This window comes from Silurus meridionalis, chromosome 10 (assembly GCF_014805685.1).
Source record: "Silurus meridionalis isolate SWU-2019-XX chromosome 10, ASM1480568v1, whole genome shotgun sequence".
NCBI lineage: Eukaryota > Metazoa > Chordata > Actinopteri > Siluriformes > Siluridae > Silurus > Silurus meridionalis.
The window spans coordinates 2,076,802-2,098,578 of NC_060893.1; the positions used below are offsets into that span (position 1 = coordinate 2,076,802).

The following is a 21,777-nucleotide window of genomic DNA, read 5'->3' on the forward strand; positions in this document are numbered from 1 at the left end:
TGTCATCAGTGCCTATGCTTCACAAGTCGGCTGTGAGATGGAGGAAAAGGAAAGATTCTGGAGTAAATTTGTATGAAGTGGTAGATGGTGTACCTAGAAATGAACGATTGGTGATTGGTGCAGACTTTAATGGACATGTAGGTGAAGGGAACAGAAGTGATGAGGAGGTTATGGTAGGTATGGCCTAAAGGAGAGGAATGTGGAAGGGCAGATGGTGGTAGATGTTGCAAAAAGGATGGAAATGGCAGTGGTGAATAAGTATTTTAAGAAGAAGGATGATCATAGGGTTACGTATAAGTGTGGAGGAAGGTGCACACAGGTGGACTATGTTCTATGTAGGAGATGCAACCTGAAGGAGATTGGAGACTGTAAGGTGTTGGCAGAGGACAGTGTAGCTAGACAGCATCGGATGGTGGTCTGTAGGATGGTTTTGTAGGTGAAGAAGAAGAGGAGGAGAGTGAGAACTGAAAGAAGAATAAGATGGTGGAAACTGAAGGAGGATAAGTGTAGTGTGAGGTTCACTGGTGGTGAAGAGGTGCTGGATGATTGGGAAACTACTGCAGGAGTGATGAGGGAGGCAGCTAAAAAAGTACTTGGTGTGACATCTGGAAATAGAAAGCAAGACAAGGAGACGTGGTGGTGGAATGAGGAAGTGCAGGAGAGCATAAGGAGAAAGAGGTTAACAAAACAGAAGTGGGATCGACAGGGTAATGAGAAAAGTAGGCAGGAGTACAAGGAGATGCGGCAGCAGGTGAAGAGGGATGTGGCGAAAGCCAAAGAAAAGGCATATGAGGAGCTGTATAAGAGGTTGGACACTAAGGAAGGAGAAAAGGATTTATACCGATTGGCCAGGCAGAGGGACCGAGCTGGGAAGGATGTACTGCAAGTTAGAGCAATAAAGGATGGAGAGGGAAATGTGTTGACTAGTGAGGAGAGTGTGTTGAGAAGGTGGAGGGAGTATTTTGAGCAGCTAATGAACGAAGAAAATGAGAGCGAGAGAAGGTTGGATGATGTGGAGTTAGTGAAGCAGGAAGTGGATAGGATTAGTAAGGAGGAAGTGAGAGCAGCGATTAAGAGGATGAAGAGTGGAAAGTCGGTTGGACCAGATGACATACCGGTAGAAGCATGGAGATGTTTAGGAGAGATGGCAGTGGAGTTTTTGACCAGATTGTTTAACAAGATTCTGGAAGGTGAGAGGATGCCTGAGGAATGGAAAAGTAGTGTGCTGTTACCGATCTTTAAGAATAAGGGAGATGTGCAAACCTGCAGTAACTACAGGAGAATTAAGTTGATCAGTCACACCATGAAGTTATGGGAAAGAGTAGTGGAAGCCAGGCTGAGAGATGAGGTGACCATCTGTGAGCAGCAGTATGGTTTCATGCCGAGGAAGAGCAGCACAGATGCTTTATTTGCTTTGAGAATGTTGATGGAGAAGTATAGAGAAGGACAGAAGGAATTGCATTGTGTATTTGTGGATTTAGAGAAAGCGTAAGACAGGGTGCTGAGAGAGGAGTTGTGGTATTGTATGAGGAAGTCTGTTGTGTCAGAGAAGTATGTGAGGGTAGTGCAGGACATATATGAGGACAGTGTGACAGCAGTGAAGTGTGAAGGGTGAAGTGCGTGGAGAAGAGTGACATGAGTGATTTGTGATAGAAGAGTATCTGTAAGCGTGAAAGGGAAAGTTTATAGGACTGTAGTGAGACCTGCGATGTTGTTGTATGCATTAGAGACAGTGGCATTTAGTAAAAGACAGGAGGTGGAGCTGGAGGTAGCAGAGCTGAAGATGTTAAGGTTTTCGTTGGGAGTGACGAGGATGGACAAGATTAGAAATTAGTTTATTAGAGAGACAGCGCATGTAGGACGTTTTGGTAACAAGGTGAGGGAGGCGAGATTGAGATGGTTTGGACATATGCAGAGGAGGGAGATGAGTTATATTTGTATACTTATGACCAAGATGGTGGCGCGTGCACAACGCCCAGCGTCTCTCCAGATTTTGCAATTTAATAGCAATTTCTCCATCAACAACAAGTTTATTCACTCGGAACAGGCTTGCACACATCTCGTACAGCCAACAAGCATTATTAGACATCGGCCACACTTACAGATACAGGCTTTCAACAGACTTTGAAGTCCCTCTGGAAATCGCCCGAACACTGCGGATCGCTAATCCTGCTCGTCCGACAGCGAGACCACAGCGCCGGCGCCAAAACCGTAAACAAAGGAGGGGCAAGCGAGGCGGCATCAGGGCTAGGCTAAGGCTAAACCCGCAACAACCATCAATTCCAAGCAATTTTCCTTGCTAATGTATGGTCTCTTGCAAATAAAATGGATGAGCTGCTGCTCAGGATATCATCACACAAACGGATTAAGGATTGTAATGTCATGATTTTTACTGAAACATGGCTCAACGACAACATTTCCAGCAGTGCCATTGAGCTCGGGGGTCGCAGTGTTTTTCGGGCAGACAGGACAGCAGAAGACACTGGTAAACGCAGAGGTAGAGGTCTGTGCATTTATGTTAACAACTCATGGTGCACGGACTCTACTGTTACTGAAAGTCATTGTTCTGTTCATTTAGAGTTCAGTCCCTGACAAAAGTCTTGTCTCTTATCTATTTTGTAGAAACACCTGCTATTAACCTGACTTTTAATTAATCAATTGGTGTTAGAAATAACTCCTATGAAAAGCTAAAACCCTCCAAAATGATGTTTAATGCACTGAAAAAAATTAGTTTCACTGAAAAAAGAATTATCATTTAATCAAGACAGAAATGTCAAATTTTGGCAAGACAAAAGTTTTGTCGCCTATACAGAAATTGAACAAATTTACTGCAAATACAAAAATATGTCAGCAAATTAAGTAGTGGTGCTGTGAGATACAAATTTAATATCTTGTATGACTTCCATGAGCTTGAAGGACTGCATCCATGCGGTTTGGCATACATATTTATACAATTCATACAATTTATTGAAGTCATCAGGAAGAGCAAAGAAAGCAGTTTTGCATGCCTCCCAGAGTTCATCAATATTCTTTGGTTTCGTCTTCCTTGCTTCCTCTTTCATCCTACCCCATATTTGCTCAATGATGTTCATGTCTGGTGACTGGGCTGGCCAATCCTGGAGCATTTTGATCTTCGCCTTGAGGAACTTTGATGTGGAGATTCCTGCTGCAGAATTTGGCCTCTTTTATGGTTGGGAATATAAGAGGGAGCTAAGATTTCTTGGTATTTTAGACTATTGATGTTGCCTTCCACCCTGCAGATCTCTCACACACCCCCATACTGGATGTAACTCAAGACCATGATTTTTCCGCCACCAAACTTCACTGTTTTCTGGGTGAATTTCGGATCCATGCAGGCTCCAGTAGGTCTCCTGCAATATTTGCGGCGACTGTGGTGTAATTCAACAGAAGATTCATCTGAAAGATCCACCTTCTGCCACTTTTCCAGCGTCCATCCTTTAAGCAGGCTGTGTGCCTTGGCAAATGCCACATGGTTTTTCAATTGTGTTTTGTTTAGTGCCAGCTTCTGGGCACTGATTCGACCATGGAGGCCATTTCGAGACAGAATCCGACAAACTGTTCTGGTTGACACAGGGAATTCAGGTGACCAGGTCTCGTGGAGCTCTGCTGCAGTTCAAAATGACTGGCAACACTTATGTCTTTGCAAAAATTGACCTAATGGGCTTTACCAAGCTATGAATATTAGAATACCTTTTGACAGTTTCGTTTTGCACTTCAGGTCACTTTGTACACAAGCGACAAGACTTTTTTCAGGGACTGTATTTGATGATTAAGTGCAGACCCATTTATTTACCGAGAGAATTCTCAGCCATTGTTGTGACTGCAGTGTACATTCCGCCGGATGCTAATGTTAAGCTAGCTATGGAGGAACTGCATGCAGCTATCAGCAAACAGTCTGCACATCCCGAAGGAGCTATTATAGCTCAACCAACCAGCAGTGACTTCCAACCGGAAGAACTCAATCGATTTTCTGCTCGTTTCGACCAAAGCACAGGACATTTGACCTCAACCACAGACTTTTCTACAGCTTACAGCCCACTTTCACTCTCAACAACGGACGTCTATTCAGTGTTTAGCAGAGTGGATGCACGCAAGGCAGCTGGCCCGGATGGCATACCAGGACGTGCTCTAAGATATGCGCTGGACAACTGGCACAGGTTTTCACTGACATTTTCAACCTGTGACTGGCCTAAGCCATGGTTCCTACATGCCTGAAGACCACTACCATCATACCTGTGCCTAAGCACTCAGCTGCCGAATGCCTGAATGACTTTTGCCCCGTTGCACTCACCCCTATTGCTATGAAGTGCTTTGAGAAACTGGTCCTGAATCACCTCACTGCGGGCCTACCACCTACACTGGACCCACACCAGTTTGCCTATCGCCCGAACAGGTCAACAGAGGATGCAGTTTTCACAGCTCTTCGTTCAGCCCTCACCCACCTGGATAAAAGCAACACCTACATCAGAATGCTGTTCATTGACTTTAGCTCTGCGTTCAATACAGTCCTCCCCACTGTACTGATCACTAAGCTCAGTGACCTGGGTATCTGCACCTCCACTTGCAGATGGATTCTGGACTTTCTCACCAACAGACCTCAATCTGTCAGGTTGGGCAACCAGGTATCCTTAACCCTCATTCTAAACACTGGCATCCCACAGGGCTGTGTTCTGAGCCCACTACTCTACTCCCTGTTCACCCACGATTGTGCTCCCCTGTATAACTCCAACATCTTCATCAAGTATGCAGATGACACCACCGTGGTCGTCCAGATCGACAACAACGACGAATCGGCCTACAGGGAAAAGATCCGTAATCTGGCAGCATGGTGTGCCACCAACAACCTGACCCTGAACGCCACGAAGACCAAAGAGCTCATTGTGGACTTCCGGAAATCCAACAGCAGGAGACCTCTACCAGTCAACATCAATGGAACTGAGGTAGAACAAGTCTCCAGCTTTAAGTTCCTGGGAGTTCACATCTCTGAGGATCTGACATGGCAGCAGAACACTTCAGCCCTGGTTAAAAAAGCACAACAGCGCCTGTACTTCTTGAGAAGTCTCAAGAAATCTCATCTGTCCCCAGGATATTTTAACGAGTTTCTACTGCTGCATCATTGAGAGCATCCTGACCAACTCCATCACTATATGGTACGGAGGCTCTACTGTGTGTGAACACAAAGCCCTGCAAAGGGTGGTCAAAACAGCCCAACGCATCACTGGCACCCAACTACCTGCCATTGAACACCTTCACCACAGCAGATGTCTGCGCAGAGCTCACAACATTTATCAAGGACACATCCCATTCATAAACTGTTTATCCTCCTTCCACCAAGAAGGAGATATAGGAACTTGCGCACCAGAACCAGCAGGTTCAGGGACAGCTTTTTTCCATTCACCATCACACTACTGAACTCTACACTACACCGCTAAATCACTACAAAACAAACACAAAACAAAAAACTGTGTATAACCTCTGTACTATACATGTACATATTCCATATTTTTTTATTACTCATTACATCTGCACTACATTTATCTATGTATCTTTATATCCCTACTGTACATTTTGCCCATATATATATATATATATATATATATATATATATATATATATATATATATATATATATATATATATATATAGTAGACTGTTTATTCGACTTGCTAACTTCTAAAATGCCATAATCTTTTAACCTTTCAATTCTGCACATTTCCTCTTCAATGCCATAGCCTCAGTACCATCTCTGTACTTCTAAATGATGTCCGCATTTCTGCACTGTTACTGCCTTTATATTTATTCACTGTACATATGTTTACATATTTATCACTTTATCACTTGCTGTAAATATGCCACATATTTATCTGCACTTTTGCACGATAGCTACATTTTGCACTTCTGGCAGATGCCAAACTGCATTTCGTTGCTGTGTACCTGTACAATGCAATGACAAAGATCTATCTATCTACCTACCTACCTACCTACCTACCTACCCACCCACCTACCTACCTACCTACCTACAAAAATGGAGCCACCAGGAAGGAGGAAAAGAGAAAGACCAATGAGGAGGTTTATGGATGTGGTGAGGGAAGACATGCAGGTAGTTGGTGTGAAAGAGGCAGATGTAGAGAACAGGGGGGTATGGAGATGGATGATCCGCTGTGGCGACCCCTAATGGGAGAAGCCGAAAGAAAAAGAAAAACTGCTCTGTTAAAGAATTAGTGATCACAGATTTGGTAAATAGCATAGCAAACAGTAAAAAAAATAGTGATATTCAGAAGAAGGTTTTGAAGAATGCACAGCGCTGTGGTACTTCATGCCAGTACAGTTATTTTCATGATGATTCCCACTTCAAGAATAACAGATTCTCTCTGGAGAGCAGACTTTCACTTCTACTCTACTGTGACGACTCCTCCAGGAACCTCCCGCAAAAAAAAGCACAAGGTAACAGGTGTTTACTGGGTGTTGGCTGATATTTAATCTGGAATAAGGTCTACACTATCACCAATTTACTCTGCCATTTCATGTAAGACAGATTTGAAATGCTTTGAAGAGAATGGCATTTTTGTGACAGGTTTGGGAAAAATTATAAAAGGCACAGTATTTTCTGTGATTGCAGAAACCTTGGCGCTCACTCAGTCAGTGGGTTTCTTGAAAGTTTTATTAGGTCTTACATTTGCAGATTTTGTACGGTTGCAATTTCAGAAACTTGAAGTGAGGACAGGATCATTCCCTGGTAGAACAAAAGAGAAACACCAGTTAGATGTTGGAGCAGCATTGGTTAGTGCCTCCCATAGCCATGGAGTAAAAATCAATGTGCAGTTACTCAAAGATTTAATTATTTTCATGTGACAACAGTTTACCCACCAGATGTACTGCATGATTTACTTGCAGTGGCGGCAGTCAGGGTCAGCAAAGTCTTCTCTGCTGGCCTAAACACTATCAGAAGCACTGATCTAAATTTACTACCTACATTCTAATATTTGTTTTATTAAATTGTATTAATTTATTCACAACAGTTTATTCTCTTTATTTCGTAGCGTTTCTCTCGGCTGCACTGCTTCCAGTCAGAGGTGGGAAGTAGTGAAGTACAAATACTTCGTTACTGTACTTCAGTAGATTTTTCTGGTATCAGTATTTTACTCCACTATTCATTTTTCAGACAACTTTTTACTTTTACTCATTATATTTTTACACAAATATCTGTACTTTTTACTTCTTACATTTTCAAAACCGGCTCGTTACTTTAGTTTTAATCCATTGATTTAGTGAAATATATATTTTTTTATTTTCACTGTGCACCGATTTCAGCCGAACAACTGATTTCCTGTTACTGTGCGTCTTTTTTAAATCCACTGGTGTATAAAGTCCTGGATCTCACTCACCTCAGATGTAGACTAGTTTATGGAGATAAGAATCAGCAGGCAGAAGGCAGCAAGAAGTTTGGGGTTAATGTGGATGAGACAGAGGGAGTCAGTAATTAAACATGACTGAGAACAGACACATTCATGATCATCATCATCTTTTCTCTGCTTGTGTTCTATATGTGGATCTTCAGCCTGGATACATTCATTCGGTAACGTTTTTAATTCGTTTTTGTATTAATTTATATCTATATTTGGCTGTCAAAATTACAATTATTGTAAACGGCACTAAATGTTAACACGCTATCAATTCAGCACGCATTTCTGTTTTTACCATTTTTATAAAAAATTTAAATACATAAATAAATATCTAAATATAAAATACGCGAAATTAAAACCTTCGGCAAAAAATACATTTATTCACGAAGTCCCTTCTTTACTTAGATATAAAATAAAAAAATAAAACAATAAACTCCAGATAAAAACATTTTTAATCAGTAAACTTTTGTTTTATTTCTGCGCCAAGTCTCAAATCAAACACCAAATCCGCCATGTTTTACATAATTTACCCTCTAGGTGGCGTTTTGTGGGTTTTTCTCTCACAATGGAGAAACGAACTTAAATTACTGTCTATTGATCGTACAGATAAAAACAATTCATCATTCAAATCTGTAAAATGTCTATGATTTTATATATATATATATATATATATATATATATATATATATATATATATATATATATAATATAAGCTTCTTGACTTGACTTGAAGCAGTGCAGTTTCTCCGTGTTCACATGTTCGTTGGGCGAGCTGGATTGTGGAAGTTGACTACATTGTCAAGCTTCAGTGCTGACGGTAAGATAACTTTTTAGCCTGCATATTTATCATGTATAAAAAAAAATGGGCACTTAGTTTTATCTGTCATAAGATTGTGGTCATTGTTCTATGTTGGACGAGGAGTTCACATATAGTTTAATTTTAAATTCAGCAATTGTGCATAAATTAAGCCTACAATTGTCTACTCCATTATACAAAAATCCTGAGTAGGCTTAATTTATGCACAATTGCTGAATACACTATAGTGTTGAAATTTAAAACATTGTTTTGTTTTGTTTTTTAATTATGTCCATAGCCCCTTGTTGAAAAGCACTAATTTATATCAGTACAAACTACCTACCTAATTGCAGCTTTTCAACAAGGGGCTATGGACTCATTTGCACACATTTTTCTGTTATGACTGACTTTAAGATGTGCAGCCATGAATTATGATTAGTTCAATGCCATATATGTGTCAATATTTAAGAATTATGTTATGTTGAAATGTTAAATGGAATGTTGCAAATGTAAATGTTTATACCAGTCTGCATGTGTCTATACCTTTTCAATTCGAAGAGAGGAGGTGGTGACTCTCTGCCCAGCTATCAGTGTCTTTAAAGAGAGGTGGCCAGCTTTATTCACTGAGACTCAAGTAAGAATAATTATATTTTTTATTCTTTTTCACTAATGTATTTATAAACGCCAATAGTTTCCAACCTTTATTCCTACAAACACCTATCATACCCCTAAATGTGTAAATAAAGCAAATTAGAAATATTACTAATATATTTCATATATAAATCTTTAGAATTTGAAAAGTGAATTTGGAGTTACTCGTCATTGGAAGAGTTGTCATTATTTTGTCCATTTACTTATTTCCTAGATCAAAGAGGAGTTCCATCGGATAACAACTGTTTAATGGTGTTTACAGACAGCCTCATAAACGAACAATTTTCTCATTTACAGCATGTGGTTAGATTGATAAATGTTATTAGGTTCAAGCATTACATTTTTTTCTTAACTTATTGCTTGCATTAAAGTTTATTGTTGTTTATTTCTGCCAGTTAAACATGAAAAATGACCAGGAGGGCAAAAACAAAACAAACTATGAAAGTGCTTTTGATCCATAATCCCATGGCTGAGGACAATCCAGTTGATGTAACTATTGTGATAGAGGGCATCCAAGTGAGCAGTGGGTGTGGATACAAAACCAAGGCATGCATGTTGTTGATAGGATTAATCTATGCCCTCAACCTTGAATATCCCAAGAAGCTCAAGAACACTTTTGAAATATTTCAAAAACTTCTTTTAGAGATAGATGGAGGCAAGTGTCTCAAGAAGGTTCACAGCCTCAAAATTAAACTCATGGAATAGACTGCTTCTTGCCTTTGTTGTTGTTGTTGTTAATGTCAAAATGTTTTGAAATGTATCTCATTGTATACATAAAAAATACATCAATTCAAGTATTAGTGTCTCAGTATACAGTAATTGGTAAATTTCAAATAGATGTTTGTTATTTGAACAAATAGGCGTTCTAAATTTAATTAATGAACAAGTAGACACACTATTTGAGCAATGTTAGCCTAATTTTTTTATTTGTATTTTTATAATGCTGTTTGAAGGAAAAACTCAATTTCTTGTGATCAAGATTTGAATATCTTGTTGAATATGCAAAGAATCATTTGTTTGATTTTTGGTTGTTTATTAAAAAAATTCATGATCTACTGTGTCTGATAAATTTTTAATGTTATTAGTAAGTTTACCTTCCTGATTCAATAATGGTCAGTCATATTGGGTAATTAATAACAGCAATTGTTAAATGCATTGAAAAAATACAATGGTGTTAATAATACTCACTTTTAATAAGTACAGTGGAACCCACTTATCTCGACCTCGGTTAACTCGCCAACCCTAATAAGTCGACGTTTTTAAAGTGGAACCGCCAAATTCTCGCTTTGTCTTAGCATTTTTTAAACGGTTATGCCGATTATTTTTTTTTTTTTATGTCGCCGAACCCTAATATCTCGAGCACAAGGGGGGGCAAATTTGCCACTTAATGTCATTTATGTCAGGAATCCCCCTGCCACGCCCCCTTCGGCGACAGCATTTCCCGAAGCACCCTGCTTCTTCACCCGTGCGGGCGAGCTCCTCGCAGTCATGCTGATCACACACACACCTGACTCTCATTCACTCACTCATCCCATCTCCTATTTAAGCCCCTCACCTCCACACACTTGCGGTCCGTTATTGTTTGTGCATGATCGTATGTGTTGGTTCATGGCGGTCTGTGTAATCGCATATACGTATCCCGCTACGTACCCTTCTTCTCGGACTCCGCATTCTCTCAAAGGCACCCCGGATTACCCCGATCCTGCTGTTTTCCATGTTCACGCTGTCTGCACAACGTTTATCTGTTGCTGCCAAGTGCTGCGCTTTTCATAGCGTGGATCCGTGGATTCTCTACACGAACTGTCTCTGCTATCACAACTTTGTGGACCGCGCTCCCGGAGGGCACCACTGGATATCACTGCTTCGCTGCATGGATTATCTCCTGAGTATTCTCAATAAACTTTGTTTGCGTTTACTTCGGCTTCTGCCTCCTTATCCGCATTACAGGTTATCTCGATCCGCATGACCAATCAAACAAATAGCGGCAACACTGTTGTGTAAAAAACCTCCAAAAACACGTGCATGCACATTCTCATTTATTAACGCACATCATGTACATAAAGAAATTTCAAGCATGTTAATATATTGCCACCATTTTGGTTTTCATTTATTTAGATCATCGGTTATCTCGACGCTTTTTGGCGTCCCCTAGGCCGGCGACATAACCGGGTTCCACTGTAATTCATTGTCTAATATTATGAATAGATTTTACCTAATTTCAATTGCCATGTTATAGCTGATTTATTTAGGTACTCTTTACAAACAGTATAGCGTGAAATTTACCCAAACAGACTGAATGCAAATTGTTACCTCACATTTTTTGGGTAGATTCTATAGGTAATTTTTCACAGTGCACTGTTTACTTGAGAATATTGTACTTGTAGAATTGACACTAGACCATAGATGAACTTCTGGCAGCAGCACAGGATCATTTTCAACTCCTAGGGAGCTATAATGTCATGTACATGGACAAAGATATTAATAATGAATTCTTTACTCTGACATCAACAGATGTGATAAAAGACAAAGACACAATCAAACTAGTTAAGACAGAACCATCTGTTGTTTTCTCATTGACTCCCATCATTGAGCCTGCTGCTTGCTCCTCTCCAGTGCCAATAACTCAGTCTATCCAGGATGCTCACTTAGTTTACCTGACACCAACATTATATCACAGCTCTCAGCACATCAATCGGAATCTTGGCCAGCTAAGTTTGTGATAGCCACCTTTTCATATAATGTCAATTTGGCCCTTCAAGAAGGAAACAAGGCTTATAAAAGGGAAGGCACACTCCTTTAGAATCCAAGCATGACATCTGACCTACTTGAGAAACTTGCAGAAGCGATATTCACTACACTGCCTATCCCACTGGTCTTTACATTCAGGCAGTTGCAGAAGCTCTGTTAAAGCAGCATCCATGCCTGCAAGAGCCTGGGACATTATCTTCAGGTATGCACTGGTGGCAGCAACGTCTTAAATACAAGATGGCTAATTTCTGCACTAAAATGAGGAAAAGAAAAGTACCTGTTCCTGAACTTCCTATCAACTCCTTGAAAAGAAAGGCACCTTGAGAGATTTCCTGCTAAAAACTGCAAAAGACCAGAGAGAGCAGAGGTGAACTATCTCCCTCCATATCCAAATGGAGAAAGTAACGACAGTCTGGAAATAGAAAGACAGGAGCTTATTAATAAAGTATAGAAAAAAACAACACTAAGGTGATTCGAGAAAAAAAATGGCCAAAACATTCTTCTATCGAAGGCGTGAGGTTGTGAGTGGCAGTCCAGCTGTAGTAACAGTTCAAATAATATATATCACTATTTACAATTACTGATTGAGCAAAAACAAAAAAACAAGAACAAAAAAAAAAAAAAAAAACTCAACGTATTTCTCTCAAAGCTAAAATTGGAATTCAAATTAGTGCTGGATTGTTCATTCCACTATTAATACCTACAGGATTTAAAGATCTTGAACCCTCACTTCCTGCTGTTATACTTTTGTATCTTTTATCTATGGCTGTCTATGTGAATAGCATAGCATAAGATAAGACTTTATTAATACTGAGGAAATTCTTCTATCAGAAACTGCTCCAACAAATGATGCAAACACGTAATAGTATTACACATTATAGTTATGAAAACAAAAAATATTGCACATATTATTTAGCAATATGCTTCAGATAAAATATAACATTGCTTATATTAGTTTAAATCCAAGCTTAATACATGTAACCATTATTTATCATGAATATAGTATAATACTCAGCTTTGCAAAGAACTCAGTTAAGAGAGTTCAGTCATGATTTAGAGTAATGTTTAGCATGTATAACGTTTAGCATAAAGCATTTAATTGTGGCATAACACACCGAGGGCTGACGGAAAGAAATGTAGCGACTACGCCACCCTGGCACTTGGCCAGGGAAAATAACTTGCACTTAGGCAACACAGGTTCGTGTATAAGGAATCAGCGGAAGACGTGGGTAAAATTAGTATGGATTTTTATTAACGATAAAAGTATCGGATGCACCTAATGAAAACCAAAAACAGGAATTACTCAACCATAACACAGATAACTTAAATCCTCAGACACCTTTATAGATGTGGATGCAGAAGCCAAGGCGTAACAACGGGGATCAAGGGCACTAATCGGCCTCCACAGCACCACACAACTTTTGGTTGCACCTGTGTAGACACTCACACACACCACTGCACACAGCACAGCACTCGTGAAGCAATACCACCACCACAATCCACCCCACCTTCGGCACTCAGCTCCTGTAACCACAAACGGATAGGGTTGCACATAAGAAAGGTCAAAAGGCCACTTGATGGGATACTGTGCAGGTCACAAACATATGGATAGTGTGCACAAGTAACACACAGGAGGTGAGGGCACCTTTAACTCTTTGCTGTGCCTTTCACCCCCCTATATACATAAATTTAAAAAGGGACAAGAGTGATTTTAATCCCTCTTCAGTAAACAAAATAACTCAAGATACAAAATGTAAAAATAATACCAACAAAATAGTTCAAGAAACAGTAAACAAAAACCTAACATTCAAATGTAAACACAAAAGAAAAAGGGCAACAAAACCCAAAAGCAACCAATAAGTTTCAGAGACACACACACACACACACACACACACACACACACACACACACACACACACTAAATTATAAGCAAAGCAACAGCGCCTTCTGGGCGATAATTCCACGTTAGTCACCCATAGAAGCGCAAATCTGTAATAAAATTAAAATAGAACGTTAAACAACTCACCATATATGCGAAATGTTTATTACCTTTAAAACACATACCATTGGGATGAGTGATCCGGAAACACAGGTTACTATAAGGGTAAGCCCGAAAGCTGCAGGCTCGTTCTGTAGATCTGAGATTATAGTGCACAGGGGGAACAAGAACCGCCGATGAGACAACACGATCTATAATCAATTTAACAAGTTAATACAACCCACTATGTGGAAATGTAGCACGGTTATGACTTGGAACATACCGTGTGTGGGGTCTTCCCAGAAATCGCGTACACAGCACTTCTGTGCACCCGTAGGCTCACTCGATTTAATAGATCTACCACACAAATGGTACAACGTGTAAAGGCAGGCACTGTCGGTATTATTAACGCCGCTCTCTCTCCGGCTCACCTTGGACTATACGCCAACACAGACGCATAGGAATTACATACGCAGTCTTCCACAAGAAATAAAAGCATTATAGCCGTTTCACTTACCTGCCGCGAGGAAACACGCCAACCCAACACCAGCCACACGGTTTACCCAAACAGACAGCTCTGACTGGCGACTCGCGATGACGCAGACAGGGGTGTAACACCCATGACAACAAAATGCTCTTCAGCCAAATTTATACATCCCCCTTGCCCAAGGATAGGACAATCAATGAGCACATCAACCGACCAATCCGGAAGCAGGAAGGGACTCGCCAATCCTATCACATAATCAAAAAGCTTGTACATGTAATACGTTATAAAGGCCAGTGAGCAGATAATGATGATGGATTAGGTTAGGGGTCAGAAAAAATGGCAGTTTATATAAAATAAGCAAGTAAGTAAAAAGGCAACATACATTAACTATACTCAATCAGCATATATGCAAATATATTCAAAGCACAAGTAGAAACTTAAGTAAAAAATTTTATAAAAATATTTAAAAAATTATATGATGTATATAAATATATAAAAAATATAAGAAATGAGAAGAGTAATAGGGTAATATGCACATCATCAGTTAATAAAGAACGTAGAAGAATAGCTGCAAGAAATTGTATAAGAGATCTAATGTCCAAAACACACAGGAAGTGAGATGTTTCTATCAGAGCATGAGCTTGAGGTTCAGGCAGGAGACAGGAAATTCTATACAAAGAAGTATTATGGCATAAGAAACATATTTTGGGAAGAGTTTAAGAAAAACTAGTAAAAGACAAGAGGTATGAAAAATAAGAAAAGTATTTGGAGAAAAGTGCTGGTGTGTTAGAACTGAAGCCCTGGGTTGTAAAACTGGAAAAAGCTCACACGTTTCTATTGAAAGTGTACACAAAACAAAACAAAGGATAATTTGCAGACAGATAAACCAAAAATGAGATTTAAAAAAAGGTGTGAATATTGTGGTTGATGCGATCTGTTGCATTGTTATGTGCAAAAGTGCACGATCAGGGGATTATTTTCAGAAAAGGTCACTATCCACTATAAGATTATCAGTATGTATAAACTTACCAGAAAACACGTAAGCAAAAGGTGGGAAATGCAAAGCCTCGTAAAATGATTGGTGTATGTAAATTGTTAGGAAGGAGATATTAGAGAAAATATGTGAATGTAACTAGGTGTGAGATATAAAAAGTGAGGATTTTTTTAGATTAATTTTGCACTCGCACGTGAAAGCTGACGAATGCCATTGCTGTCAGGATGGTTTTCTCCCGAGAGCTCCATTGGACGGGCCTGAATTGACTGCATATTTCATCCTTCTCATTCGTGACTGGAAAATGTCTTCATTTGGTTTGTTCGTGTACTATTTGAAGTTTTGAAACTTATTGGTAATTGATCATTGATATTTTTAATTGCAGCCAAAATGCAGTGCAGACAGAAAAAAGATGTAGAGTCACACTATGACACTGCATGCTCCATTTTTCCACACATGGTTTTTGCTTTAATTGTTCAAATAACTGCTCCTTACACATGCATGCTTTTGTGTTGTCGCTTAATTCATTTTAGTTCAATGCTGAATAAATAAAAGGGTTTTGTAATGATACATAAATGTTTTTTCACAGGAACAAATCATCGAGATTAGACGTGTATCAGTTATGTGCTGCCTCATTCTTTACCTTGGATAACTGATTCAAGTGTGTAATGACATCTTAAAGGTACTGGTTCAAACCAGTTATTTATGCGAGTGCTTTGTTTGGACACAGAAAAAACTTAACACTTTATTTTTCCAGAATAATAGATCTCAAATACTTTCTTTCTCATTTGTTTCTGAATTTCTTCGGATCTCAGCATGATGTCTAGCTTTTGAGGACCTATTTAAGAGATTTCTTGATGGTGAACAGGTGTGGCAGTAATCAGGCCTGGGGGTGGTGAGAGAAATTCAACTCAGGTGTGATAAACCACAGTTTTAACAGGGGGGCAAACACTTTTTCACACAGGGCCATGTAGTTTTGGATTTAGTTTTCCCTCAATAATAAAAACCTTAATTTAAAAACTGCATGTTGTGTTCACTTGTGTTATCTTTTACTAATATTTAATATTTATCAAGTATAACTAAACTGTCTCAAAAAGTCGTTTTATTTTTATCACCTCAAAAAAACAACAAAAAACCACAACTATGACAAAAAAGCCTCTCTTACATGTATCAGTGGTTTAGGGCTGATTGGTATCAATCTAATTTTGTAACTAATCAACTCAACATTCCACAAACATGTGACATCAAACATGTGCTTTGTGGTTCTCTAATGGTGACTACTTGATCCTATAATCATTTGGATTCTACAACCATTTAGTTAAAAAATAAATAAAAATCTCTCCTGTCTGCAAGAATGTAGTCTTCATTGTGATGACTGAATAACTGCATCTGCAGGTGAGCTTTGATCAGAAGGTATACAGGTAATATTTGAAGTCTGGTGCTATTTGGAGACTAAAATGTAAATGTAAAGTTTGTGTTTAAATGTTTATTTTATTTGAATATTGTAATGCAATTGACATATGTATATGCAAATATGTTCATGCACATGTTTATTATTATTTATTACTATAAGAGAATCAGGTTTCTATAGTTTTATTGTTATACTGGTTATTCAGATGCCATCACCATCTTATATGATGTTAAGAAATTACAGAAGAAAAGAGAAAAGATGCCAAGGCTTCTGTGTGGAAGAGGGTGAAATCTTCAGAGCCCAAGTGCATCTTCTTTAATTTGACAACCCAGTAGAGCATTACCTGCTTGTACACAGGCTGACTGGTTGACCACTGAAAGACACGTACACATCATCATCATCATCATCATCATTAATATCATTTTATTACCATAACAGTGAAACATTGTACATTGTAGTGCATTACATTTGGTTTTGTAAATATGCCTATTAATCATATTTTAGCAAAAACCAGTTCAATAGAAACATGGAATTTTTCAAGAAAAAGTGTTTCAGAATTATTTCATCCCACAGTAACTTCTTGCAGAACAGAACAGTTTACCTTTCTGACTGCGGATCCACGCCACTGCTTTCATGGCCAAAAACTGCCACTCAACCTGTGCATCGATCTTAAAGCCATGCAACCAAATCAGAGCCAGAAGTGTAGCCCAGACATCTGGCTTCACCTGAACACAAAACCAAATATTAATCAATCATATACACCAATAAAGGATAAACCCATTTGCTAATATTAGTGAGGGTGTACTTTCATTTTGACTGCATATACATACATCCATAAAAAATAAAGCTGCTGGGACCATCAGCAAGACCCTTACCCCTTAACTGATCAGATGTGAACTGAACTGAGACTCGCGCACACACACACACACACACACACACACACACACACACACACACACACACAACTGTGTGACTGTGTATTTGTCTTGTACACTGTCCTGTATTGTCTTTGCACTGTTTGCACCAGGTTGTACACGATGCACTTTATGTGGCGAGGACACTTACTAGTCCTTAGCTCTGTGTTTTCTGTGATGTAGCTTTATGTTGTTAAATGTAGCACCAGGGTTCAGGGTTTTACTGTGTACTGCATCAGTTATACATGGTTGAAAAACAATAACAGCTTCTTGACTTGATTGAGATGTAAGTTGCTCTGGCTAACAGCGTCTGTTTAATGCCGTAAATCGAAATGAGGGCTAAAAATCTTACAATCACATTTTAATTACTTCAGTTCATGTTGTAAATAGGCAAAACAATATATTACTGCCCAAATACTTACACAGGAAACCAGATAACAAAAGTGGTAGGGGATCAAAATTTGGAGAAATATTTACTTATATTTATTAATACATTATCAAATAGAGCACTGTTTTATGTCCTGAAATATAACCTTTCTTGGGGGAATACTATAATCAATATTTTATATATATATATATATATATATATATATATATATATATATATATATATATATATATATAAACACAGACACAATATGTGTGTATAGTAACCTGTGCAGGAATCTGCCCATTCAGGTCTTTTTCTGTCCTCCCAAACACCTCTGCCAGTTCAGCCTCCATTTCCCAGCAACCTGAAGCCTTCTGGAGGGAGATAAGCTGCAACAATGGGTCCTTTGGAACCTCAAGAGATTCTGCAGAGATATTTGAAACGATGTAGAAACAAATTGATCTTACTAATGAAATAGTATAAAAAAAGGTTCAGTAGCAGGGTATCAGTGTCGGGCGATCAGGGTCAGTAAAGTCTTCTCTGCTGGTCTAAACACTATCAGAAACACTGACCTACATTTACAACAAAAATTCTAATATTTGTTCCACGTAATTGTATTAATTTATTCCCAACAGTTTATTCTCTTCATGTCGTAGTGTTTCTCTCGGCTGCACTGCTTCCAGTACATGTATGTGGATGTTAGATTTTTTTTGTCCAATCAGATTTCAGCCTCTATGTGCTGCCATGTGAATCTAATCTGCCCAGAGCCTTCAGAGTCAGTACTGCTGGCCTTTTTTTTTTTTTTTAACCATCGTCTCCTTAAGAAATATCTTCCAATCAGATTTCAGATTCTCCTCACAGGGCAGCTCGCTGGCCCAGAATAGCGTCAGCATTTTTCTGTCCTCTGATTGGTTGGTCAGAGGGAAACCGTTACAGGTGAGTTTGACTGGTAAAACACGTGTGTAGCTCTGCACATTAATACATCAGAGTTAGACTTTTTTACGCCTACGGAGGAAGAGAAATTGATTTGGTCTCGGACAAACTTCAAAATAAATTTTGAAGAAAAGCTAGACATGGTGAGGAGGTCAGTAAACCCTGAAGCTAGCTAGCGTGTCTCAGCCCGGGAAAGGGTTTGTTCTCCACTTCCAGACCAGTGAATACGAGCGGTACCACTGGATTACAGCCTCTGGGGGGCGCTGCACATTATGAGTCTGCATCTCTGGAGAGTAGGTTGTATTTTATTTACATTTTAATGTTTTTGTCATGTTATTACACAAATATTGATTGTGAACTGCTCCAGATGTTGTAGGTGCACCTCTGTGGTTGTAGTGTAGAGGTTTGGAGTCTTAACTGGGTTTGTTGCTTTAGTAAAATGGTTTTCACCTCCAGATGTGAAATGCCTCTCTGTAATGCCACGTGTTGTTATATTGTGTACAGTATTGATGGTTTCTATAATTGCGACGCGATACTGGTGGTATTAAGAGGTAGATTAAGTCGGGTACGTCCACACTGAAGGCCCAGGTACCAAATGCACGGCCCCCCACTGATTTATTTTCATATTCATATTCATACAGTATATGAGCGTAGTCCTGACATGAACATGCTGAACATTACCTGGGTTTATGTCAAAACCTCCATCACCTAAAGCAATGGAAATTATTTTGTGTTTACCACAAGCATAAAAAAGTAAAGTTTTCAATTATAAATCACATCTGGTTTACAAAAAACATTATGATGCTACAACTACATTATAATCATTCTGTCTGAAAGTGTTTTGTTTTCCAAATTAACTCTGAATTTATATATATATATATATATATATATATATATATATATATATATATATATATATATATATATATATATCTCTTTTGAAATGCAATAACTTAAGTACTAACAGAAACTAAAATTTGTGTAACCTCTGGTATATTATTTAACACAAAATAGTAAAAAAAAAAAAAATGCTCTATAATATATATGCCTTCACTTTGAGGCATGCTGTTACATATTTAATTCATGTTACAATATTCCATTTTGTACACTGGTCCACATCAAATTTTTTTTCTATAACAGCACAGGAATCTGTTATTCATTTTTTAATTCAAATTAATTTTTCACTTCAGTCAGAATTCAACATCTAATTAGTTGAACTTGATTAAACATTCACACTTACTGTAACCTTTTTTATTTGAATACACATTACTAACAGAGTCAGAAAAAAAACTCAATGTGAGACTTACACTCTACCACTGGGAGAAATCCACCAAAACAGTGAAAATAAAAACAATAAAAAAGAAAGCAAGATATTAGTCACATATTCGACACTGAGTATGTAGAGCTTTCAGGGACTAAAAAGTTGATTTTGGTGCAGCCCTAAATACATCTTCAAAAAGATCTATAGATTTTTTGAAAAATGAGTTAACAGTGCTTTACTTTTCACTGGCATTCATGTATGGTGTATGAATTACAAATATTTAACTTACTAGCATAATCTGAAGCACCTGCAGGCACACCGGAGAAAAATTAGTTTTAGAAACTATGAGTAAGTCAAGTCAATAAATTTAACTGTTTAACAACTACAAATGTGAAATTTAAATATTTTGTCATGTTTCACACAGCTTAATTTAGTTGTTTATATTGCTTATTTAGTGAAAAGATTTTACAGTAAACAAAACTACTTTGCTAAAGTTTTATGTTGAATTAATGTCGATGTAAATGTGTTAACTAATGTAGTAAGTAAAGTTTAGGAAATATTAATGTTATGAGTTACTTGTACTACAATAACCACAGCCACAATTCTGACACATTGGTTAAAAGACCATGAATTCTCTATTATAAGAAAACTTGCAGACCTTTACCATGGTGTGAAATCACTAAAGCTTTATATAAGATCTTATGTTTGTGCAGTATTTCTTTTTGGATTGTTACTGGCATTGTGTTGTATTTGTAAATAATGATAATAATAAAAAGCTTTTCTTCAGACTTGAGATTCCTAGTCCAAATAACAATTCTTGATCTGTTCAATTGAGTCTTAGTAAGTATTGTAAATGCCACAATTACTTTGTGAATTACTTAGAAAAAATATTATACAAAATAGTGGTTAGGATAAAATATTACCTAGAGCATTCGTTGGTAAATCGGGAACCATAGCTGTATAGAGAGAAGACATATGATGTGTCCATCACTGTGTTATTTTGCATAGACCAGGTCTGGTCTCATCAAATGACAACATCTCTAAGGGTTTTATACTCCATAACAATAGCATCCTGTCTTTAATCACAGTAACACTGCGAATACTCTATGTTATTACCAATGCCAAATCAACAACATGATGTGTTATATAGAGCTGGTGAGCTTCTTCTCAATATTATTATCTCCTCGATATTTTTAGGTCACGTCCCTAAACCACCCAAGCTGGCAGTTATTAGGCCCCTCATTAAGAAACCTAATTTGATCAAATTACAGACCCATTTCAAACCTTCCATTTATGTCCAAGCTTTTAGAAACAATTGTGTATGTCCAGTTCTTCTTCTTACAAGAAAACAATATAAATGAAGAGTTTCAGTCAGGTTTTAGGGCCCATTATAGCACAGAAACTGCTCTAGTTAAAATCATAAATTAACTTTTTTTTTTTTTTTTTTTACTTTAGACCAAGGCTGCATCTCTCTGTTAGTTTTACTATTTTAGTGCTGCATTTGACTCTATAGGTCATGGCTTTCTCAGAGATTGCTTACAGGTTACATCAGCATTCAGGGAACAGCAACCCTAACCCTAACCTAAGCTGGTTTAAATCCTACCTGTCTGATCATTATCATTTTATAGAATTAATAGAGAACGATCCAGGTTAATGCAAGTAAATTATGGGGTGCCACAAGGTTCAGTTCTAAGACCCCTGCTTTTCACAATATACATGCTCCCTTTATATATAATTAGAAGGCATAGGATTAGCTTCCATTGCTATGCTGATGATACCCATCTATCTATCTATCTATCTATCTATCTATCTA

The 21,777-nt window shown here is 38.2% G+C and overlaps 1 protein-coding gene and 1 long non-coding RNA gene across 9 annotated transcripts in view; both read right to left on the reverse strand.

Annotated features, from left to right (window-relative positions):
- Window positions 1–10,973: 10,973 nt before the first annotated feature.
- LOC124392518 lies at window positions 10,974–14,286 on the reverse strand. Of its 3 annotated transcripts, XR_006927171.1 has the most exons (5): window positions 14,115–14,286; window positions 13,881–14,034; window positions 13,669–13,757; window positions 12,959–13,143; window positions 10,974–12,031 (listed from the first exon to the last, which is right to left on the reverse strand). It is a non-coding gene; the product is annotated as an uncharacterized LOC124392518 (long non-coding RNA). The 3 variants fall into 3 exon arrangements; XR_006927172.1 differs by lacking the exon at window positions 10,974–12,031 and having other exon boundaries at window positions 12,914–13,143; window positions 13,684–13,757; window positions 14,115–14,277; XR_006927170.1 differs by lacking the exon at window positions 10,974–12,031 and having other exon boundaries at window positions 12,914–13,143; window positions 14,115–14,276.
- A 2,366-nt stretch (window positions 14,287–16,652) lies between these two features.
- LOC124392111 (von Willebrand factor A domain-containing protein 5A-like) overlaps window positions 16,653–21,777 on the reverse strand; it is a 30,108-nt gene continuing 24,983 nt past the window's right edge. Inside the window, exons 19-25 of one of the 6 annotated variants that reach the window (XM_046858796.1) lie at window positions 20,888–20,920; window positions 20,254–20,271; window positions 20,011–20,019; window positions 19,385–19,411; window positions 18,055–18,194; window positions 17,088–17,211; window positions 16,653–16,859 (exon numbers count right to left, since the gene is read on the reverse strand). In XM_046858796.1, coding sequence (XP_046714752.1) covers window positions 16,780–16,859; window positions 17,088–17,211; window positions 18,055–18,194; window positions 19,385–19,411; window positions 20,011–20,019; window positions 20,254–20,271; window positions 20,888–20,920 — 431 coding nt within the window. In that variant the 3' untranslated portion in view covers window positions 16,653–16,779. The remainder of the gene's footprint in view (window positions 16,860–17,087; window positions 17,212–18,054; window positions 18,195–19,384; window positions 19,412–20,010; window positions 20,020–20,253; window positions 20,272–20,887; window positions 20,921–21,777) is intronic. The other 5 variants (XM_046858797.1, XM_046858798.1, XM_046858799.1 and 2 more) reach the window with 5 other exon arrangements.